This window comes from Aedes albopictus, unplaced genomic scaffold, assembly GCF_035046485.1.
Source record: "Aedes albopictus strain Foshan unplaced genomic scaffold, AalbF5 HiC_scaffold_38, whole genome shotgun sequence".
Classification (NCBI taxonomy): Eukaryota; Metazoa; Arthropoda; class Insecta; order Diptera; family Culicidae; genus Aedes; species Aedes albopictus.
The window spans coordinates 89,251-108,928 of record NW_026917177.1 but is presented as its reverse complement, the minus strand read 5'-3'; the positions used below and the strand labels follow the sequence as shown (position 1 = coordinate 108,928).

General features: G+C 39.8%; 1 protein-coding gene across 1 annotated transcript in view; it reads right to left on the bottom strand.

Annotated features, from left to right (window-relative positions):
- The window catches only part of LOC115269642 (uncharacterized), a gene marked incomplete at its 3' end in the record, with an annotated part of 69,101 nt that overhangs the window by 10,710 nt on the left and 38,713 nt on the right, over positions 1-19,678 (bottom strand). Inside the window, 5 exon segments of the mRNA XM_062843629.1 lie at positions 2,551-2,667; positions 6,826-7,363; positions 7,420-7,475; positions 7,477-7,596; positions 7,662-7,981. Coding sequence (XP_062699613.1) covers positions 2,551-2,667; positions 6,826-7,363; positions 7,420-7,475; positions 7,477-7,596; positions 7,662-7,981 — 1,151 coding nt within the window.

The following is a 19,678-nucleotide window of genomic DNA, read 5'->3' as shown; positions in this document are numbered from 1 at the left end:
CATTCTTATCAGTGAGGACATGGAGTGCTTCGAAATGCGCGGCACAAGAGGCATACGCAGGACTGTCAGGATGGCCTCTATGGTCAAATGGCAGCGCGCGTGGGACAGTTCCACCAAAGAAAGGTGGACCTATAGGTTGATACCGAGGGTAGATAGTTGGATTAATAGGCGCCATGGGGAAGTCACATTCCACCTGACACAGGTCCTTACAGGTCACGGTTGCTTCCGACAGTATCTACACCGTTTCGGGCATGCGGATTCTCCCGAATGCCCAGTGTGCAATGGTTTAGAGGAAACGGTGGAACACGTTTTGTTCGTGTGCCCGCGTTTTCGCACAATGCGTGACCGCATGCTTGCCACATGCGGGGAGAACACAACTCCGGACAACTTGGTCCAGAGGATGTGTAGGGATGAGCTTGGCTGGAACGCCGTTTCAACGGCTATTACCCACATCGTCTGGGAGCTACAGAGGAGGTGGCGCGTGGACTCGGAGAATGGCTAGTCCAGATGCAGTACAAGAGGTGGTCCAGGGGTTCGGAGTCGGCTTCGTAGGTCATACCGGTGCCCTGCGGTCGAGATCGACCCTTACAACGATTAAGTGGCCGCGGAGAGGAAGTCCCGGTAGCGGTGCTGTCGTGGCGTCGGTCTACTGGGTTGGATCCGAGCCCGCGGTTGGAAAGGGGTCCCCGGCAAGGGTCGGGGTAGGTGAGATCCTGCTGTCTGCAACCTACGGGTGCATCTGATAGGGCCTGAAGGGTAGTGATACCCTTCCTTACGGGCAGGTCAGATCGGGTTGCACGTGGGCATCAGTTCTTGATGTCCGCTCAGCAGTAGGGCGCGGGCGGGGTTGACCCTGCCCGCCTTCCGAGGACAAAGGGAGTGGCGAGGACCACTCGGGAAACTGGCTAAGCGCCAGCATGCTACCGTGATGGACTCTCCAAAGCGAGTCATCGATGTTCGTTGCTGCAGGCTACGCAGCTAACCTTGTAGGTGCGATGTGCACTAGCCCCTCTCTGAAGCAATACCTTCTTGGTGGTTCCGGAGAGACGTAGGGTTTGGCGACCTTAGGAATGGTTTAGTGGGTACGAGGAGAGAGTAGTCCTGGATTTTACTTTTGTTGTAGAAGACGGCCTGTCAAACCTACACTACCCTAACCTTCTGTTAGGGTGTCTGTTGAGCAGATTATCCCCCTATGGTTTAGAAGGAAAAAAAAAAGACATCACCTCAATTCGTCGAGCTGAGTTGATTGGTATAGATGGCTTGACCCTCCGGGTCTTCTATCAAAAAGTCGTTTTTGGAGTGAACATATAGCCTTTCCAGTACACTTAGTGTACGAGAAAGGCAAAAATCTAAAGGAATCCCTGGAGAAATTTCTGAAGCAATTCATGCAAGATTATCTTGAAGAATTCTTTGATACATTTCTGGAGAAATCTGTAAAAATTCCAGGACCAATTTCAAAGACAATTTCTGAAGAATAATTCCAAATTGAATTCAAGCAAGAATCTTAATGAATCTCCAGGTAAATTTTCTGAAGCAACCTATAGAAGATTTATTAAAAGAATTTCTAGAAAAATGTTAGAAGAAACTCCCTAATGAAATTCTGGAGATTTTTTTAATACCTGGAAGATTTTTTGGAACAATGCGTGGGGGAAATTCTTAAGGAACCCATGGAAGATATTCTAACGGAAAACATGGAGTTTTTTTTTGGAGAATCTTTACACTAACTTCTGAAGAAATCGCTGGAAAATCCTTACTGACGGCCTCTCTGGAAGAATTTCCGAGGCAATTGCTGAGGGATTTTCTAAAAGAATCCTTGGCGGAATTTCTGAAAAAAGAAATTCATGGAAGGTTTCCTTGAGTAATCTTTCAAAACATTGCTGTAGGATTTTTTGAAAGAATTTCTGAAGGAATCTCTGGTGAATTATCTAAGGTAATTCATGCACCATTTTCTTGAAAAAATCTTCAATGCATTTCTGGAGAAATCTGGAAAAATTCCTGGACGAATTTCTAGAATTATTCGAGAAGAATGATTCCAAATGAATCCAAGGACGAATTTTTGATTTGATTGATTTGTCTTTATTTAAGAGACTTTCAGAGCAGGACGAATTTTTGAAATAATCCGTGAAAGAATTCCAGTGGGGATTTCTGGTGAAGCCTTTGAAGAAACTACCAAACAAATCACAGGAAAAATAACTGAAAGAGTTTGAAAAAAGCTTTTCTGAAAAAAAAAACTAAAAAGAATCTGATTCAATCCCTGGAGAATTTTCTTAACAATACCCTTGAGAAACCTCGGAGCAAATAACCATAGAAAGTTCTGAAGGAATCTCCCCATGAATTTCTTTGAAAATCTCTGGAGGAATTTCTAAATAAATTTAAGGGGAGAATTTTCGAAACAAACTCCTGAATCGAATAAATCCTTGGGAGAAAGCCCCGGGAAGGAATCCTTGCAGAAATATTTGAAGAAATTTGCAAAAGGAATTGTTGGGCACACACTTCTCAAATGGGAGGCAGGTTCGTTGCACTTACCTTCATTGCAGCACGACGACTCACCTCCTTCTCGAACTACCGACAGCCGTGCTCACCACGGCCACCGAAGCTGTCGACAGCTGCGCACGTCGCAGCCACCGATGGGAAAACACACTCGTTACCGACGACCGTGTAGGGGAACTGGGGGTAAGACGCCCACGTTAAGGAAGAGTCCAGTTTTAACCACGAAACACTTTATAATACACATTTTTTTGGCAATAACATGAAGCACCAACATGTTTCCTTCCAAATGGAAGAAACCATAAACCAGTTTTATGTTTTACTACTGATAAATTCAAATTTGAAAAAAAGTTTGATTTTCAGAATTTTAGTTTTAATGCGGGGTAAAACGCGCCACTAGCCACAGCTAACGCCAGGATGCCAAATTGTGTACATATACTTGCGCGCCTGGTTTATTGTCTACTTTTATTGTTCGTGAATGGTATACAGTCATTACATAAATATGGATCACCTGTACACACTTAAATTCAGTAATTAATCTCGGCAAACGGTTTACCGAGAATCCAACAGCTGATATCTCGGTAAAATATTTACTGATTCTCGGTAAAAGTTTTACCGAGATTTCGGTAAACCATTACCGAGACTCGGTGAACTTTGCCGAGATCTCGGTAAAAAGTTGGATTACCGAGATCTCGGCAAAGTTTTAACGACATCTCGGTAAAACTTTTACCGAGATTTAGTAAAAACTATTACCGGATTCTCGGCTGTTGGATTCTCGGCAATCCGTTTGCTGAGGTCGGCGATTTAATTTAAGTGTGTAATTATGGGTCAATTCCATGAAAACGTCACAGTGAGCTGCTTATTCAATAATTGCCACAAAATGACGCATGGCTGTGTGATTAAAGAACTTATTTATAGTAAAAATGTGCTTGGTTCCAACTTGTGTTCTACATAATTTGTGCCAGAATTTGGATCTAAATGGCTATTTTAATGTAAATAACTAGGGGTGGGCATTTTACCCCACACATGCCTCAGAAGTTTGGACCCTTGTAAAAAAGTTGTAAGGGTCAAATTCGATACTTTTTCCGCTTGGTACACAAATAATGGGAGAGTGTAAAACAGTTTGTGGGGATAGCGAGAAAAAAATTCTTTTAAATTTTGTAAAAAAGTGCAAACATTTGACAGACTAAAATTACATCAAAAGTAACCAAAATCTTTTTTCGAAGTTTTTGTACAATTTTTTTAGTGAAAATATGGAAACTCAAATTTAAAGAAGCATTTTTATTCTTATTTTAGCGATTACAATTGAAAAAAGTACTGAATATAACGTGGTTTGCCTAAAACATGGGTGGCGCAACTTGCCCCCTATGAGCGATAGGCCGCAGTTCCCCTACACCACAGTCGCCAGCTCGGATACCAACAACCGTGCACGTCACGGTCATCAGCCTGGAACACTTTCTCGGACGAAGGACCACGGCAAATGCCGATCTCGAGGAACTGCTGTGTCGCCGCCGTTTGCTCGCCGACGACGATACACCAAGAGTGCCACCGATTTAATATTGGAAAATTAACCAGAATAACTCCTAGGCACACTCCTGGGTATCGCAATGCGCAGCAAGCACGACGGTCAACAGCTCCACCACCGCAGCTTCACCTCGTCGCAGCAGGAACACAGCACACCGATCGCGCGAGTGGCTGGCGACCGCAGAGAAGCGACGCCGAACAGGTCGAAACAGGTTTCCGCTTGCACGCCAATAGGCTAGTGGCACAGAACAGTGGCGACACCTACTAGTGTTTAGAGAAAAAGTAAAAAAACGTAAACAAACAAGTTGCACGAAATCCTCGATATGTTTTTAGTAGTTTTGAAGTAATTTGCCAAATATTCCGGTGTAATTTTGATCGAGTCGGTAGTTTGACCACGGCAGAGTCATTTTCTGCAACACAAGTGAAGTTATTGGCATTCCGTTGATAATACTAGGCGCTGGAAGTGTGAGATGTTTTTGTACTAGATAAATTGCATCCGTTTTACTGAAGATATTTTTTCTAACTACGAGTAAGTATTTCACAAGAAATTTACTGGGAATTATTTATAAATGTATCTGTGATGCATAAATCATTGATTACCGCTCAGAATTTTCGGTATTTTTACTATTTTTTGCTTGTCTTTTTAGGGTTATCATAATGGAAGAATGTTATCGGAAATCTTATGTTCGTTGCGTGGTTCCTTCTTGCTTACAGCAGTGCGACATTGGTATATCGTTCCACAAATTTCCCGACAAACAGCATGATAAACAACGGTACAAGAAATGGATAAGTGCACTGAGATTGAAATATCAACCTAAACCATATTCTGTTGTGTGCAGTCGTCACTTTGCAATTGGTGATTTCCACTGTGTCAGTAAGTAATTTGTATCGTAATCGAAATCGGAATTGTGTACACAGGGAAAAATTTCAACTCAGAGGCTGAGTTGGCCTTACTCAGAAATCGAAAAATCCTTTGTTTTCTTACTCAGTTTCCGTTAAAAGTGGGACAACCCATTGCCAATGGGTTGTCCCACTTTTAGCCGAAACTGAGTAAGAAAACAAAGGATTTCTCGATTTCTGAGTAAGGCCAACTCAGTCATTGAGTAGAAATTTTTCTCGGTGTACTGATTAAATGACTTCTTTCAGGAAATTCTGATCAGAACAAGCTCGTTTTGCGAAACGACGCAGTTCCTTCTGTTGTGGAAGAACCCCAACAAGCGCGAGGGAATCCGGAACTCATTAAAGGTCGAGCTGATCGTGCCAAATCACGGGCATCCAGGAAGGAAGAGTGTGACTTGTCAACAGATGCTGAAACCTCCCAGACACCTGCAGATGTGGCTGTTCAAGTTGGCGCACCAATGCTGATGAATGTAACTGTAGCAGTGCAGGTTGATACGTTGGATCTTGATTCTCTTTGGAAGAAACCAGAACGAGAGGTAGTTCAATTTAAAACTGAAGAACAGTTTACTGCATGGACCGGTTTAGGACATTTTAAAATGTTGGAAGTAATTGTCAAAGCAGTAGAGATGACATCCGAAGCCAAGATGTTTGCTAAATGGGACATTAGCATTGAAAACTTGGTGACACTGGTGTTTGTGAAGCTTAAGACAAATTTGTCTTTCCGCTGCATCTCAAATATGTTTGGGATAACTCCCAAGACAGCATCTAAGTACTTTCATACCTTTGTTCCAATCCTCGCCGATGTAATGCGTATAGCGGTTCCATGGATAAACAAAGATAACATTGCGAACGATCTGCCATACCATTTCCAGTAGTACCCAAACGTGCGCGCTATATTGGATTGCACCGAAATTCCTATTCAAAGGTCCAACTGTTTGCACTGTAGAATAATCACATATTCGCACTACAAAGGACGTGAGACAGCTAAATACATGGTTTCTATAACCCCCGGAGGAGTCTTCAATTTTATCAGTCCTGGATACGTCGGAAAGGCTTCAGATAAATTTATCTTTAATGCTTGTAATATTCTTCCTCTTTTTGAAGAAAACGATGCTGTTATGGTCGACAAGGGTTTTCGATCATGAAGGAACTGGTGGAACACAAGCTGGAGTTGATAAGGCCCCCAATGTTGTTTGATGGGCAGCTTAGCAAGGAAGAAGCTACGTCAAACGTATCGATCGCAAGTGCTCGTGTGCATGTTGAGCGGAGTATCCAGCGACTCAAGCAATTCAAGATATTGACAGAAAGAGTAGACACAACCTTGTTGCACTTGCTGGACGACTTCATCATCATTTTGGCTGGTACGGTAAACCTTTCTGCCCCAATTCTTTCAGACAATCGCTTTGTTTAGTATTAAAAACGTCTCATTTGAAGAATTTATAGTTTGTATTTTCATTCATTCTGCGCAAAGCATTGGCAAAAAAATGTTGAAATAAATTTCTCTCAATACAGGAAACATTTTCGCAATAAAATTACTATCATATGGCACATTAATCAAAAAATAATCATTTTCATATGCACTGTAAATCACCAAATCCGTTGATTTTGTTCGAGTCAAGCACATGCCTAACTGTACTTGCCCGTAGTATGCATGTTTTTTTTCTAAGAGTGTAGTTTTCTGTTTTCTTTTCAATCCATTTCAATCCTTCAATCATTTTTGACATGCACTTATCCTTTCCCGAAAACGGACACTTAATCTCAATCAGTTCAGCATCGTCCACCACTACAGCATCCGGTGAACACCCAAGGAACGGGGCTGATGGCGGAATAACAAGTCCCATTCTTATAACGTTTTTTCCTGGATTCTTTTTCCTGTAGCAGTCCAGAGCATGTCCTTCCATCTGCTTTCCATACAATAACGGCGGAAGTCGTTTTTCTAGCGGATGCAGAATCGATGACAGCTTTTTATTCCAGTCGCGATCTCCAGTGTCGTTTAAGTAGTAAGTGTAGAGGTCGTAGCACTCACTAGCCGTTATGCGCATACGCCTTTCCCTACGCCAGATGTCATTGGACTGATTATGCGTTTCAGCACATATCGAAAGGCTTTCTTCCGATGAAACACACACCCGATATTCATAGAAGAGGTGCAGTTTGAAATCGAGCAGCGGTCCATGGTAATATTTCCATCTTGCTGTGACCAACGGATTGGCGATGAACGGTCTTAGATAAGTTTGTGCCAACTTGATTTCTTGCTGGATATCTTCTTTCTCGATAACGTCCGTTGGTTGATTTTGGAGAGGATTCCATTCTGGTAGGTTTTGGTTGAATGATTCGGGCAATGACTCAATGTGCAGCTCAGCTGATGGTAACGCAGATGATTCCATTTCACTTTCTGTAGGTCGCAATGTATTGCGGCCAATCATCGACTTTGCGAGAGCAGAACCAGGAAGCTCTAAAATGAAATATAAAATTAGCTTTGTAAACTATTTTTTACTAGTGTAACCGTACCTGATATGAACAGATTGAATATGGACGAGCTAAGATCATCCGATACCGTAGCCGATGCGCTGATTACATAATCCAGAAAGAGGCACAGGTTCGTAAAGCGCTTCAGCTTGTATTTTGGCTACTTTACCCCACTGTTGACGCACATCTGTTGCAGATAGTATTTCAAGATCCTTATTTCTGTAATCAGAGAACAAAACATGTGAAGAAGCATAATTTCACGGAATTCAAACCTTTTTATGTACCTGTGAATGAAGAGGAGGCAGGCAAATTGATGCTTGCATCGGAATTTTCCGGCAGGACACGAACACGATATTTCCCAATTCCGCAGTTCGCTGGATGTTACCATTCGAACCTCCCTTGGTGGTTCTGACGGATTCGATCCACGAAGGCAGCTGCAAAAAATGTGAATCGATTCCCCGGCCACTTTCGTCACTCCAACTACAATCACATGATTGTTCTTGAATATTTCGTTGCCTTCTTTCCAATTGCGGGTACTTTCTTGTGCGAAATCAAAGAGATCCACAATATCGACTTCGACTCGCACACTTTGCAGTAGCACATTCTGCAAAAAAGAATGAAATTTCGTCACATTCATCATTTTGGGTGTGATTAAAGTTAGTTTTATTTACCATTTGCTGATCCATCGCTTGCGCTAGATACCCTTAAACGAGGCCTGATCTTGGTGGGATTCTGAACGTCGAAAAACAAGTTTTCACCTAACAAACCACTGTAACCTATAGAAATAAAGAAAAAACTACTCTTCCACTGTCATTTAACAACAACTTTTGTATAAGATTTAAAACTTTTCATTCAGAAAAACTTTGCTGAAATTAACACTTTTGTCGGCATTCAAAATATATCGCTTAAAAGACTCGTCCAATACATTAAATGATTCACAGAAATTTTCAATTGCTTATGCGAAAAAGCTTCTATACACTCCGTACTAACTTTCGATAGCGAAATTTATATCACTTTTTATTAAAACTGCATGAATAATCCGTTTCAAAAAACCACTTCAAAAGCTGATTTGTTTGTTTACATTTTTCTACTTTTTCTCAATCTGTCAGATGACAGTTCCACCAGCCTATGTTGACTCGGGTAGAGTGGAGGCACACACTCTTGCCACCGCTGGCTCACCGCCGGTGAAAGGGAAGGGAAGGAAAATGCTAGCCGATCACACGTTGATCGGGCTAGCCACCACTGCTGTTCGGTTTACGCTGAAGAAAAACATCTTTACTGTACCGTTCGCTACGATGGTTTATTAATAACTGATGATTGGATACATGAATGGGATTAGGTACTTATATATTTTATTCTCTCGGGTTGGCAGTAGGCCAGTGCACGCTTCGCTGCGCAACAAGCTCCGTCCATCTGAAGCACAAATGCTAGAAACCGCCTGGCAGCCGCTGGTATAAAATGATCGGTCAAATCCAGAACGGCTTTCATTCGCTCTGCACGCGTACGGCGCAGGAATCTCTGGAGAAATTTCTGAATGATTTACCGGAAGATTTGTTTTAGAAAACTACGGAAGGAAATTCTTAAGAAGTCTCAGGATTATTTCATAATGGAAACCCAAATAAAATAAAATGATTCCGTGGAGATTTTTCTTAAATAATCAATGCCATATTGTAATAAAAAATAGTGAAATTTCATGACAAATCCCCAGTGGAGTGTCTGCAGGATTGCAAGAAACAATTTGTAAAACTAGTCATGGATAGAAATCCGAATGAAGACTTAGTGATTAATAAACAAAAAGTAAACAAATTCGTGGAGAAAGTTTTGGAGAAATTCTCGAAGAAATGCTTGAAAAAATGTCTGAAGAAAAGATTGAAGGATGATGTGATGATCGACTGTATTCTGCGCAATTAAAATAAAACTAGTTGTTGAACTTTCCATAACCGACAGCTAGAGTTAAACAAAGACACAAAGATCGAAAATCAGGCACCATCCAAAGCTTTGAAACGTGGAGTCAGCAACCGATTTCAATCCATCAAGATTGCTTTTTTGATAAAACTTAAATATTTAAAAATATTTTCTTCTCCGAAAGTTACTGAAGGAGTTTTTGATGCTTATCATAAACATACCTGGCAAACTGTCTGAAAAAACAACATTTAAGAAGGAATCCCTAGAGGAAATTCTTTGAAGAACTTCTGGAACATGCCATTTAAGGCGAAACTGGATCCATTTCCTCACTTTTTGGTTTTTGATTTTTTTATTAAATAACGAAGAAATATTTTCAAAATCGGTTTTCGTACACATGTAGAGTATGGATCAAGGTATCTCCTGATTTTTTTTCGTGGTGGAAAATGTTTTTCATTTTTGCAGAAACCATTTGTGAATGAAATTTCACAAAAAAATGGTTTCTGTGAAAATGGAAACCTTTTTCCACCACAAAAAAATCAGAATATACCTTGACCCATGCTCTTGCGTTTTGTTCAACCAATTTCAAATCTTTTTCCATAAATTAGCTGAATACAATACCATTCGATCATCTGAATGCAGGTTTTGCGTCAGATTGATGAAATTCAAGATATGGGCGAGTTTTAGGGACGATCTCCTTAATTTTTTAGCCAAATTTCCAAAAATATATGAAGAAATTTCCGACACGAATGCCCACTTTTGGGTAAAATGTCGTAAATAAATTATAATAATAATAATATGAAGAAATTTATTTTTTATTTCAATAAGACAAAAACCATCTAAAAACTTTTTCTCGACGTTTCACAGTGATGCGGCTCCATACAAAAGGTGGAAAAAAGTCTTAACATGCATGGTATTCGTTCAAAGCTTATAAAAACTTTATTATTTATTAGAATAAGTTAACTAGAAGTCATGTTGACTTCCTATGGGCAACATTGGCCACTTTCAGGACCGTTCCGGAATCCTGGTTCCCCTGGGGAAGTGGACAATTTGGGAATGTTTTTTACCCTCCAACGTCCAAAAGGGAACCAATGGAGATAACAGATTTTTTTGAGTGAGAAGCGAATAGTACAATAGAAATGTTCATTTCGCCGAACCGGTTCATTTTATCGATTCATTTTTGAACCGGTAAAAAATATTTTATAATTCCGATTAGAAATCGTTAATTTTTTTATAATTTATTTTCATAGGAAATTAAACATGAATAAAATATATTATTTTGCGAACCGGTTTGCTCAACCGGTTCACTTTTGAACCGGTAAAATCAAGGATTTCGTCCAACTGGTATTATGCTGATGTACTATACATTATGATGATAAACAAGTGGAGAATGCATTATTTGTTGAACCGCTTTCTCTAACCGATCTAACCGGTTAAATGATTACAGTATATCTATTGAGGAAAGATGTTTTATAATTACTTTTTATAGCTAACCTTCCACAAAAAATAAAATAAGTGAATTGGAAAACCGGTTCATTTTGGAACCGGTAAAAGCAAGAAATTCATACCACTAGTAAATGGATGCCCATTCGATAAAAAAAATATAATTTTGAGAGCCGGTTAATCAAAAACAATAATTTATGAACCGGTTAATTTATTTTTAAGAACGATTAAACATAGGACCAAAATAAGTGATAAGGAAAGCCGGTTCACTAATCCGATAACCTTTTGAAAGGAATAAAAAAGTTCCGCCTGTGCAGTGTCATTATTTTTAAAGAATGACAGATCAACGAAACTAAATGATTTTGCAAACTGGCTAAAACCAACTTAGCTATGAACCGGTTAAAATAAATTATTGTTCAGTTTGACAAACGTTGAAGTTCTCCTATATGAAGTTCTCCTAAATGATCAGAAGAACCTGTTCGATTGACCGTTACACTTTTGAACCAACTAGAACAATTTTGTACCAGTACTTAGTTATGTATTTATTTATATTTTCCATAAATTTCTAATATTCATGAACACAAAAAATGTTGAATCAATACTAAAATATATATTGTAAAGAAATATTTTTCGAACAGCTACCGGTAAAATAAGCCAGAGCATTTTTATGTTATTGGTTAATGCTTGTGGAAGTGGCGAAAATTAGGATCTATCTGAATTAGGCAAAATATCCGATAGAAAAACAAAAGCATGTAATTACTCACACAGGACGAAAAAAAAGTTTACCAGAAGTGTGTAATGCAAACAATTACAAAACCTGATATATTTAACATGGGTTAATAAGTTCAAGTATTTTGTTTTTTTTTTTTCATTTTAGATACGTGGGTTTACAATTTCGATAAAAACAACTTCCTTCTTTTTGTTGGCGTAACGTCCCAGCTTCAACAAAATCTGCTCATCGGCTTCAATTAAAGTTCTTTAAAGACTTCCGTAGTTATTTACTGAAAATTGTCTATGCCAATTTACCTTTTTTTTTGGCGTTTGACACATTCCACGCGTTACGTTTTGCGCGAATATCAAACTTTTGCTTGTTGATAAATTCATGCCAACCAACTTATCAAAAGATCGGATTTGAATATTAGGGTCATTTCATGCTTTCTAATTCAAATTGGTCCTTTTTACTTCGAGAAAATCAAGAAACAGCGCCCAAAGGGACACCATCGCAATTGAAATTTTAAATACGAAAATATTCTGGAACGGTCATAAATCGAACACAGACTACAATAACTAAAATACTTTTCACACATAAAAATGTTAACATTCTACAACAAACATCGGCTCAGTTATGCGCTATGGTAGCTGAGCCGATACAAATGAAAAGAAACTTCTTCAATGTAGAATTTGAGAAAATGTTGGAAATAATTTAGATATGAAGATGTTTTCCCATTGACCTCTCGTCTATGTATGAGTTGCTTGCATGGCTCCGTAAAGCTTCATGACGTCTGAGCCTTGAAAATAAAAAGTGGAATGATAAAAGATAAGAAATGGAAGCAATACAATCGTAACAATTTGAAGATATACATGTATCTCCTTTTATTCTCAAAATAAGTAAAGCAATACGCTAACTATAAGCAGGAGGTCAAATGTCATTCAACATAAGGGCTTTCTGGTTGTTTCTTTGCCGAAAAACATATGTTGCGCAAGTTTGCGTAAAATAACCCCTAGGTTTTCTGAAAGCTGACAAAAAAATCTTCAATATGAATATAGCGTCAAATATGTACAAATGTGTGCTCATATTTGAAAACTTAGAGGAAGTTTGTTTTTGTTTTTCCATACATTTTATATGGGAGCTTAAATTTTAAGTATGATTTACACCCACTTTAAAGCTCTGGAAAAAAATCAATTTTCGTTCAATCAGCACCAAATTTTGAAAATAGACTACACTGCGCAACATGTTTTTGTCTCAAGAGCAAACTTATGTGTCTCCGAAGGATTTTGGGCCGCTGAATCCGAATCTGGGCTCAGATTTGCTCCAACACGTCACAATTTTGAGCTATACCTCAATTTATAGGGCAAAATATGCGATTTAAGGCTTTTTTGACTGCAAGCCATTAAGCTTAGAAATATTTTTTTATGCAATCAAAAGGTTAATTGGTCAATTAACATCTAAATTAACGACTCATGCAAAATATTTCGTTTTACCTAATCAAATTTGATAAATTTAGGCATTTTATGTTAGTATGAAAACTTGCATGCAACTTTTGGAGGGTGACTTGTATGGGAAATATCGTACCTAACATAAATCGCTTAAAACTATCAAATTCGATTTGGTAAAACGAAATATTTTGCATGAGTCGTTAATTTAGATGTTAATTGACCAATTAACCTTTTGATTGCTTAAAAAAATATTTCCTTGCTTAATGGCTTGCTGTCAAAAAAGCCCAAAATCGCATATTTTGCTCTATAAATTGAGGTATAGCTCAAAATTGTGACGTGTTAGAGCAAATCCGAGCCCGGATTCGGATTCAGCGGCCTAAAATCCTTCGGAGACACATAAGTTTGCTCTTGAGACAGACAAACAGTAAATTTTTGTTACGCTGTGCTATTCAAATGTCGAGAAAAAATGAAAAAATACATTTGAATCAAAATACGTAAGTTGATTTTTCGACTTTTTTCCGCCCTCGCATCACTGTGCGTTTATTTGACATAGGGTATCGCGCCACTTGGGCGGTGGCTTCTGTATTCGTCTGTTTTCCACTATAACTCAGTTAATTTTGAATCAATTGACTTGAAATGTTGTACACGGGAAGATACTATACCTATCTCACCACACTCCAAAAGTTGTGTCAATTGGTTCAAATTTGACTGAGTTATAGTGGAAAACAGACGAATATAGAAGCCACCGCCCAAGTGGCGCGATTCCCTATCATATGTAGGCGAATTACAGTAAAAAATCAGCTCAATCGGAGCATTGATTACGGAGAATGAGATATATAAAGTGAGCGACGTTGCTTAAAAATAGAACAAAAATCGATTTCAAATCATCAACCTTGTATGGAAAGTCGAAAAAAATCCGCTCTACTGTAATTTTTTTCCTTCGCGTTTTCTAACTCAGGGCATGATTCTACACCAAAAATGATCATCAGCTTAGGGGCCTTCCATTAATTACGTAAGGGTTTATGGAGGGAGGGGGGGTTTGAGAAATCTTACGCGCCATACAGAAATATTTGGACTTTCATACAAAAAATCTTACAAGGGGGGGTGGGGGTGTCGAAAAATCGTAAAAATTGTCTTACGTAATAAATGAACAGCCCCTTACCGAGTTCAAAAATACTGTATTGATGTGTAATACTATTGAAATCAATAATCAAAAAAATGAGGAAATGCTTCCAGTTTCGCCTTAAGGTGTTCTTGAAGAATTATTTATGAAATTTTTGGCAGAACCCCTGGAGAGATTAATAAAACAATCCCTGAAGAAAATGTCTAAATTTTTCAAAATTCGTCGAGATTAGACAAAGCTATGCTTTTCTAATAAAATGTCTGATCTATAACGCTGATTATTTCGTGAGTAACATGGAGTAACTCTGATGACACCACTGGATATAAGTAATGATTCCATTTAGGTAAGAGCCAAAGTTGGCACTCTCAACCCATCACCTAAACGGAGTTTATAGACTTTTCCCACCCACATGACTTTTTTGTAAGCTGTTGCTACAGTTGCTACAATTACTACATCGATTCAAATCACAACTTTTCCGAAGCTTCCACAGCTCGCAATTTCCTCCACAGAGTTGCACTTATTTAATCGAAATTTATGCAAATATGTGCATATCGCAGAGGAAGGAAAATCAAAATCGATGTGACGCAACAAAAAAAGTTATCAACCTACATTTACGTTTAACCACTACCGTCCGCTCGCCGTCGTCATCAGCGCGCGTTGACTAACCGTATTACCATACGTATATCGAAACGATGGACCGCGTCGTGCTCCATAAATTCAATATCATTGCAAAGTGGCACCACGCAGTGCACACACGAACGAACGCACATACATACACACGCACAGACAGACCGCAGTTACCGCGCGCTGCAGAGCAATTGGTACAAACACACAGTTCGCAAAATGCAAAATTTCCCCAGATTGCCACTGCTCGCTGATGAAACGATTTCAATAATTCAAAAAGCTGCCACCCCATGAAAATGGATTATGAACTGGGAAAGCTAGCGCTACGTGGGTGGGTGCGTGTGACAGTGTCACACTCGTATGCCGGTGAGTATATTCGTTTACTGTTTTGCAAAAATGAAACAGATTTTCCGGAACGAACGCAGCGCCACGGCCTGGGAATAGAGACATTATTAAGCGGGGATGTGGCAAACGGTGACGTAGAATGGGGATAAATGTGGGGGTTTTCTGGGCTCCCAAAACTCCTGAAAAGTCTTCGTGAGTTTTCCAGAGGAGTTACTGAAAAAACTTCTGCAGGGATTCGTGAAAAATTTCTTGGAGGAGTTCCTGAATAATATTTGATAAAAACTTCTGAGGATATTTAAAATGGAGCATTTGGCGAAACTCTTGGTAGAATACCAAAATGGAATTCTGAAAGAACTCTAGAACGATAACAAGTGAGAATTTCCGAAATCCTTGGAAAATATTTAAAACATATCCTGGAGAAGTTCTCGAAGAAAATCATCGAAAGAAACCTGAGGCATTTCTGATGAACTACTTGAGAAATTCATGATGAAAGTTCTGGAGACATTCCTGATGGAACTAGAAGAGCAAATTTTGAAGGAACTCTTAGCAAAATTCCTGAAGGAATTCCAGAACAAATTCTTGAAAAAACTCATGATGTAAAGAATTCACTGAGAAAATTCAAAAAAAAAAGCTAAGTGGAGCTTCCGAAAGAACTTTGTCAATTACTGGCGAAAATTCTGACAAAACTCAAGAAAAAAAGGAGAAACTTCTAAAGACATTCCTGACCGAAGTCATGGTGAATTTCTTGAAAGAAGTCAAAGACGACTTTTCTAAAGAACTCAAGGAAGAATTCCTAGAAGAACTTCTGAAGGAACTATCTGTGCTATTCCTATATCATAGCTTAATTGACATTTCTAAACTTTGGGATGCCATGCAAATCACTGCACTCTCTCACTACACAACTGTGTAGTGTCCCCATCCCGAACCGACAAACGCCACCCAAATGGAGCATAGGAGTAAGATGTCATAAACAAATTGCATCACAATGATAATGATATATCTCGGTACGAGGCAGCTCCAATCGTGCACAATGCTTTGCTTCGGCTACACATTTCCACTTTATACCTACCACCTTCCAGTCGAATCGGAAACGAACCATTGCAACAGAACGACGACGACGGGATCCAATCTTATGGGGAAGCTACAATTGTGCGACTCTGCAAACGATTGGTTCTTGCTTCGCCATCAGCATCACCATATCTGATTTATCGCACGTAATCACACACTGAGTGCATGTGTTCCACCATCCACATCACGGTCGGCGGTGGGAGAAATCCGAGCACATTTAGAACAAGAGCAACCGGGGTGAGAATGCGAGATACTTTTTCTTCTCCACCAGACTCCGATTCCTCCCGGACTCAATCCTCCGATCCTGTAGCATAGTAAATGTCCTGAAATTCTTTCGTTTCGTACATCTTATGAAATTCGAGAAAATAAAAATGGTTTGACATCTATGCCTCCCCATTTGTAACTGTTTCTCCTCTTTTGTGAGTTGAGTTTCTTTTTTTGCATTCCAAGCGTAGTTCCGTCTCATCTAATATTGCATGCTGGGATACAGTGGTTCACCATCTCTGCAGGCTGTCTTTACAGGTAGAAATGTTTCGTAATATCTTATTGAGTACGAACAAGTTTTAAAAAAAGTTGTTTTTCGAACAAACAAATATTTTTTATATAGTTATTTCATGAAACGAGCTCACCATTACCTTGCTTCGAAATCGGTCGAAGCATACTGTGCAGCGACTGATACATACCCAGTGTTGCCAAAATATTCCTCCGGCCCGTAACTCTACCCTGAAGGCCTCATCAGGTTGAGGATTACCACACTCGATCTCCATTCTGGCTAGCTTCACAATCGCTCGTTTGTACGTTCCATCGCCGGACACGATAACCTCTTCGGCAACTTCACCGACTCAGTACGGTTGGGTGACAAAACGTAGAATTCCAAAACGTCGAAACGAAAAAAAACCTCAAAGGGACGAAACGTCGAAAGGACAAAACGGGAAGAATGGGGTTCTTTTATATAATCAAAGAACTCACTATTTGCTTAGATTACTTGTTTTCGATGTTTTAGCATTCGACGTTTTGTCTTTTAACGTTTTGTACCTAAACCGACCAAAATATAGCTGAATGCCCGTTGGTTCGATGAAATTTGCTGAACTGGAAGAGGAGCCATCCCGGAGTGTTGGGGCGGTAACGATGCGCCTTTCGGACACAGACAGTACAGACGTGGAGAATGTGTTCTATAGAACAGATACCATGGACTTTTCAATGGATATCCACCTTCACATCATCGATGAAGCATTCTGACTGAGCTACTTTCAACAAAAACCGCTACGCTTTCTTATACTCCTTTCACTTCAACGGTACTCGAACCGAGTTGCCTGCAATCGACGTCCGCATCTTCAACTAACCGCTCGTTCATCGCATCGTTTCGATCGACCGATGCTCTCTCTTTTGGCCATTGTTATCCCGTGCGTCAAGCACCGACACAATTCCATAGCTGCTTCAAAGTCGCTAAGGTTTAGGCACTAGCATGTATGTTCACCGTTTGCATTTTCTGAATGAACGTAGACATAGCGTCACACTATGATTTCACTGACACCCCGGAAGCCATCCGAAACAAATTGCTTCCAACTGGACCGATGTTCAGGACCCACCTCAAGAATACACGTATTTGACTTCATTGGCACGCCAAATCGCTTCATCTGCTCTACGGTGTCCACATTGTCGAGGTAATCGTCGACGTACTGTCGTTTGGCAATCGCTAGCTACTACAGCTTCTGTATATTGTTCCAGAAACTGTTCTTCACTGTGCTGAGCCAGGCTAGGACATTGAGTCAAAGAATCCAACGCCCATGACGTACACCTGTGGAGTTTCATCGCTTGTCCTCCGAGCTGATAGAGGTTCGTGGTACATTTTCAGGATGTCAACACCGAAGGCCACCAGATGCTCCCAAGAATAGCAGATAAGGGGCTGGAGTAGAATTAGCATGTCCGGACGCTTAATTAGTTCAAGAGAATCCCATTCACCTTAAAAGAACTTTAAGGGGTCCCAGCATCGACTCAGATCACTATCTCGAAGTTAGTAGGATTCGAGGCCGATTCGATTATCAACCGTGTCGAACTCTAGGAACCAACGATCAATGCGTTTCAACATCCAGCAGTTTTCAGCAGATGGCGCAGTAGCTGATTACATGCTGATTATCACCGCTAGATGGACGAGCAGAGAGTGTATTCAACGAGAGCGATAATAATCTTAACACTCTATGGGAGTCAATGACGCCCTAGGAACAGATGGCAGTGTTGGGAATACTCACTTGGAAAAAATTATACTCACTTGCTTCTATCTCAGTCCAGAAGCATGCTATCAAAAAAATGATGTTTGAAGGACTTTTAGATTGTAGTTTAATCTAAAAGTTTGCGGAATAAAGTAAAGGTCGCAGATGCATATCAAAGCCGTTAGAGAGCCGTGAGCACAAGGTGAGTATGTATTACACGAATTTTACTCACCTCGTACTCACAGCTCTCTCACAACTTTGGTATGCGTCTGCGATCTTTACTTTATTCGGCAAACTTTTACATTCAACTACAATCTAAAAGCTTTTCAAACATCATTTATTGATAGCATGCTTCTGGACTGAGATAGAAGCAAGTGAGTATCACTCTTGCAAGTGAGTATTCTCAACACTGACAGATGGTTCGACGAGAAGTGCCAGAGGGTAACGAACGAGAAGAATGTTGCCAGAGGCCGGATGCTGGTGTCAGGGACCCGGCAGAGCAGGGAGCGATATAGGGAAGCAAGAGTAGCCGAAAACCGAATCTACCGCAAAAAGAAAAAAAAGAGCATGAGGGAAATGTGATTGTTTAGGCGCAAGAGAGTATGGAACAGAACGATATGCGGAGATTTTACGAAACTGTCAATGGCGTGCGGAGAAAAACGATTGTACGACATTTCCCCGAAAACAAGTTCCCCGAATGAAGTGTCCCCGAAAGTTTTTTCCCCGAATGTACCATTTCCCCGAAAAATGTTTCCCCGAATGTACCGTTTCCCCGAAAAGATTATTGCATATGCCATTTAATATTCACCCAATGCACAACTAGGGGAATCCGGACTTTGGGACGAAGTAGGCTTAGCCAAAGTACGTCAGACCGAAGTACGTTAAACCGAATGGGTTGCTAAGCTGAAGTTCATATGGTAGAACGGGTCAGTAGGCCGTCTTCCTAATTTTCTTCATTAAAGATGTTAAAATTTTCGAATTCCTAGAATATGTTTGATTCCCTTCGGCCATTCTTTTGAGTATTGGGTTTTATATATGATCAAACTGGGTTTTTCATGGCTTTCAACTCAACCGGACTGCGACCTAACATACTTCGGCCTGACATAATTCTGCCTAATGATCCAGCACCGTCTTTTTGGCTCGCTTTAGTTGTTTGACTGCTGATATATTTGTTTTATTTATTTTTTGGTTTTTTGACCAACTGTTCTAGTATCTATAGTCGTTATAGTAGAAATCGTTTCTCCTTTCTTTCATCATATGCTGTTCTTTCAAAATTTTGTCGGCAGCCTAACTACTAATATGTTCTGTAGAAATGTCAATTTCAAATTCTACTTCGGTCATAATTGATCCATTCATTTACAAAAAAAAATCTGAAGAGTGCTTAGCTTCAAATCTGTTTGTCAATCAAATTGACTTTCCGTTTTAAAGC